We start from the raw sequence: 5,000 nt of genomic DNA, 5'->3' as shown, positions 1-5,000 counted from the left end.
AAACGGAAGAAAAATCCGGGCAATTGGAATAAGGGACCAATAAGCCCTTCAGGCTTGGTCCCTTAAATAGACCTTAAAGTGATTGAGCCTGAAATGGAGGCCCTCATTTTGGAAACACACCTACATCAGTAAACTGGGCATATAATCATTTACAATTTTGGCATTTAGCAGATGCTGGGACGTATCCTCAGTGATGTAACCCATCAAGGTTTCATCTGGGACGTATCCTCAGTGATGTAACCCATCAGGGTTTCATCTGTGCCGTATCCTCAGTGATGTAACCCATCAGGGTTTCATCTGAGACGTATCCTCAGTGATGTAACCCATCAGGGTTTCATCTGAGACGTATCCTCAGTGATGTAACCCATCAGGGTTTCATCTGGGACGTATCCTCAGTGATGTAACCCATCAGGGTTTCATCTGGGACGTATCCTCAGTGATGTAACCCATCAGGGTTTCATCTGGGACGTATCCTCAGTGATGTAACCCATCAGGGTTTCATCTGAGACATATCCTCAGTGATGTAACCCATCAGGGTTTCGGGTCTCTCCAACATCATCTCAGGTGACCCAGCCGGAGTGATCAAGTCCCGACTTACTTACGTCCCAGTAGCTACCCTCAATCAGTCCCATTAGGGCAAGACCAGGGCCACACACTCCGTTGCTCCGGAACTACTCTACCGGGACTGGGAGGTAGATCAATCTGGAGCGTGGAAGGACTATAGGCTCTGTGGGTTGACTCCTGTCCGGGCCCCTCCTACGTCTCACCAGGTCCACTCCTGCTCTCACCAGGTCTAGGACCTAGGACCCAGACTCCCAGCACCAGGCACTTCATTTAGGAGTGGTGGATATTGAGCCGCAACGGTTCTGCAGGCTTCACCTGGGCCATCCTAAAGACATCGCCGACGGTTAGTTGGGCTTCCTCCTCACGGAAGACTCAGGCTGGGGTGCCAACCCATACTGCTCCCGGATGCCGTCTACATTCCGGCTGTCACCCATCTCTCCGGTGGTCACCAGACTATTCCTGGTTGTCACATAGTCTATTCCTGATTCACATGAGGCCACATATTCATCACTTAAAAGTATATAATCTATGTAAAAAAAGTCTGTTTTGTGTTTTGTGATCGACTATGCGTCTCCAGTGGCACTCAAAGACGACCACCGGAGGTCTTTGGGGATGTTCTAGGAGGTTCTTGTCAAAGTATTATATAGTCACTTTAGTTAGGAACCAAATGGATCCCATTTGTACACTTGACAGCGTGCATATGACAAATGGAACCAAATGCCCAAATGGAGTGTGTGTGTGTGTGTGTGTGCCACACTAAGTGTGTGCCACACTTAGTTAATCACAGGAGGACAGTGAAGGTTACCTCCCATTATCCATCGTACGTCTGATGTCAGAGTGTTTGTGTGAGAAGGACGTCTGTGTGAGATGAATTCACTTAATCACTTTATCACTCGCACACACACACAAAACATGCACAAAATGTTTGTCTCAGAATGTGTGGGCATGCATATGAGTACATTATTATTAATTTCTATTACACATTTTTTAGGTATTTTATGTTTAGGCAGGGTTTGTAGTATTTAGAGCTGCAACTAGGGCCAGTTTAACGGCGTTTATTGTGAAACACTGGCTCTGGGATGAAAGACAAATTCAAGTTATATAGCATACAGTGAATTAAAGGTGCATTTTGGTCCTTTGGGTTGGGTTGACGTTATGGAAAAGAAACGGCGTTCTGTTTGCGAGAGGCCTTCTCGTTATTCGCTGCTCTTTGCTTCAGAAGATTTGCAGCGAGTTGGAACACCTCGGGGTGAGTCAGTCTTCACGGCGCGGCAGGCCTCATGATGAAAGGCTTTCAGCCCGGGGCTTTCCTGCGCAGTCAGGCTGAGCATAGCACCTGGGGACCCAGGCAGCCTGCACGCTCCTAGTGGAGCTCCCTGCCCGGAGCCTCTGCAGAGGGTGTAGCAGAGCAACTTGGTTGGCCTTTGATCTGATCTGGGTGCACGGCACGCTTGCACGGGTACAGTATGCACCTCACTGCTGTGGTGGCCACAGGGTATTACTGTCTGACAGACTCGCACACACACACACACACACACACACACACACACACACACACACACACACACACACACACACACACTTTAATTAATATACGGTACTTGAGGATATCAACATTTCAGGACGACATTGAAAAATAGCTGAATAGATCTATTGATATTTCTTTTTTATATTGTAATGTTTAGTTTAGTTTGCTATTGATCCCAGATTACTGAGACACTACACTGTCTCTATGTGATGCATTGCCTTGTGTTTACATTGCTTACTGTAAATCGCTCTGGAGAGTCTGCTAAATGTCTAAATTGTAAAATTGTAAATTATGACCAGCACCTGTAATATTTGTTATACGTTGCAACATTCATAACGAGTGTGATAGTGCCTCCACACACTGGCAATTTCAAAAGACACAAAGATACACAGCATATCTGTAGCTTTATAATGTAGTTTTTGTAGCTATTGTAGCAGCTACCAACGTCATGATGTAGCTTTAATTGAGCTTATATCTTCATGTTGCTGGCTTCCATTGAAAAAAAACAGTAGACTGTAGCTTTCTTTGTAGATTTGTTTCACTATAAGCGCATTATAATGCATTATAAATGCGCTTGAAATGCATTATAGACCCGATTATACCAGATGTCTTAAGTTACCAAAGATATCTCAAACTCTAATGGCCACCAGATTGCTGTTGCACTTGGAGCAGTGCTGTGGTACCATACCTCTATCTAGTCATGGACTTGGAGCAGTGCTGTGGTACCATACCTCTATCTAGTCATGGACTTGGAGCAGTGCTGTGGTACCATACCTCTATCTAGTCATGGACTTTTAGTCTTATTATTTCATGAATCTTGTACAGTTCTCCTGCCCCTGTCTAGTGCTCGTGTTTTAGTACTATCAACATCTGTGTGTACAACTGTGTGTGGGTGCAGTCTGCAGTCCACACACACACACACACACACACACACACACACACACACACACACACACACACACACACACACACACACACACACACACACACACACACACACACACACACACAGAACAATGCGGATGGCTGAGTGGATTTGGCCCCAACAGCTGTTCATCCACTCTTCTCTTCTCCTCTCTCTCTCTGTCTGGGCTAATTCAATTAGCGCCTGGGCTAGTGCTGTGTTCATTAAGCTAATGCTGGCTTGTTTACACGCGGCTCATCTCTGTAATTACACAGACTCCATTTTGGGTGACAAACATCTACACGTGCACACTTGTGTGCTGCTCCTGCTCCCCCATTACATCTCCTCCTCCAGGAGCATGTATCTGTCATAATGGCATTAGTGCAAATAGTTTTTTCCTATAATAATGTGGCACTTTAAAAAACAACTCAAAGGCGTGTTGGAAGAGGTTTTGGTGTGTGTGTGTGTGTGTGTGTGTGTGTGTGTGTGTGTGTGTGTGTGTGTGTGTGTGTGTGTGTGTGTGTGTGTGTGTGTCCGCTACAATCGATCCCCTGGTGATTGATACTCACACGGCCGTTCAAAAAGAAGAAGAAAAAACGGCCGATGCGTTCATTTGTTATGCTCCGTTGACAATCCTATAATGGCGGACCAGGAAGTGAAATGCACATGAAAAAACCAAACGAGGAAGTGGATTATTATTATTAGTTTTTGGTTCCTGGTTTCAAGGACAGTGACTCATAGAGAGCCATCTAGCGTAAAACCACTGAAGACGCATTATGACTGACGAGAAGTGGTTAAACGTCCATGAAGTGCACTGTTCACTTCACAACAAAGCCAGGTGCAGCATGAACTAATACCCTAACAACCAGAACACCAGTTGCATGGTGGCACAGAAACAAACAAACAAACAAACAAGTCCACGGTGGCCTGAACAACCTCAAACACAGATGGGGCTATAGGGCCAGCTGTGACAGGGATCACAGGTGTGTGTGTGGGGAAACTGCTAACTGTATTTAGGAGAAAATATTAAACAAGACTGGGTGCAGTAACAACATGGCTTCTTCATGTGAATCTCAGCCTTTTTTGTGGCCAGTCAATGATACCAGATGCATATGCATAAATTATGACTCCATATTAATTAAGCCTGATTTGACACCTGCATGTGATGCTAATGTTTCTAAAGTAACATTTACACACCTGCATACTATATGATGATAATAGGTACACACCTGCGATGCTACTGTTCTGGACATATACCTCCTAATACAAAATTGCACCCACGCATCTGTACCTGTGAACCTCTGATGTGATGATAATAACGCTGATTCTGAAGATGCACCAAAATATATTCTAAACCATATCTATGTACCATGTCTCCTGGTCGTCCATTAATCGCGCCGTTGCTTTGTCCACAGAGCACCTTCAAGTTCAAGTCGGAGAGTGACATCCACCTGGCGGAGCACCACAAGCAGGTCCTGTACGATAGCAAGCTGGCGTCGTCCATCTCCTTCACCTACAACGCCAAGGCCACCGACGCACAGCTGTGTCTGGAGTCCTCGCCGCGGGAAAACGCCTCCATCTTCGTCCACTCCCCCCACGCGCTCATGCTGCAGGTCAGACACAAGACACGTATGGTCACTCACAGCAGATATACCGACGTGAAACCCTCCGTTTTGATTTGACTCTGAGAGTTTACAAGTGATATAATGGCCACAGATTTAACCTTGCGTCTCCTGCGTGAAAGCCAACATGTTAACAATTAGCCTAAAGGGTTATTCCCCCTTGGCTGGGAGATAATACTTAATTATAGTAAACTTAATTGTATAGCACCTTTCATGACACGAAATGCAGCTCAAAGTGCTTTACAGAGCAATAAAGAAAAAACTAAAAGTTAAAGCATAAAACAACATTAAAATAATAGCAACGTGTTTTTTATGCTATTGTAGTCATTGGAGCAGGTCAGCACTAGAACACTGGAACATATCTAGGCAGGCATTTATAGAG

The 5,000-nt window shown here is 45.1% G+C and overlaps 1 protein-coding gene across 1 annotated transcript in view; it reads left to right on the top strand.

Moving 5' to 3' along the window:
- Window positions 1-5,000, top strand: part of LOC310860265 (neurobeachin-like) — a gene marked incomplete at its 5' end in the record, with an annotated part of 223,075 nt that overhangs the window by 95,209 nt on the left and 122,866 nt on the right. The window contains 1 exon segment of the mRNA XM_083767079.1: window positions 4,412-4,609. Coding sequence (XP_083623205.1) covers window positions 4,412-4,609 — 198 coding nt within the window.

This window comes from Protomyctophum parallelum (genome assembly GCF_964188405.1).
Source record: "Protomyctophum parallelum genome assembly, chromosome: 1".
NCBI lineage: Eukaryota > Metazoa > Chordata > Actinopteri > Myctophiformes > Myctophidae > Protomyctophum > Protomyctophum parallelum.
This window is presented reverse-complemented; position numbering and strand designations above follow the sequence as displayed.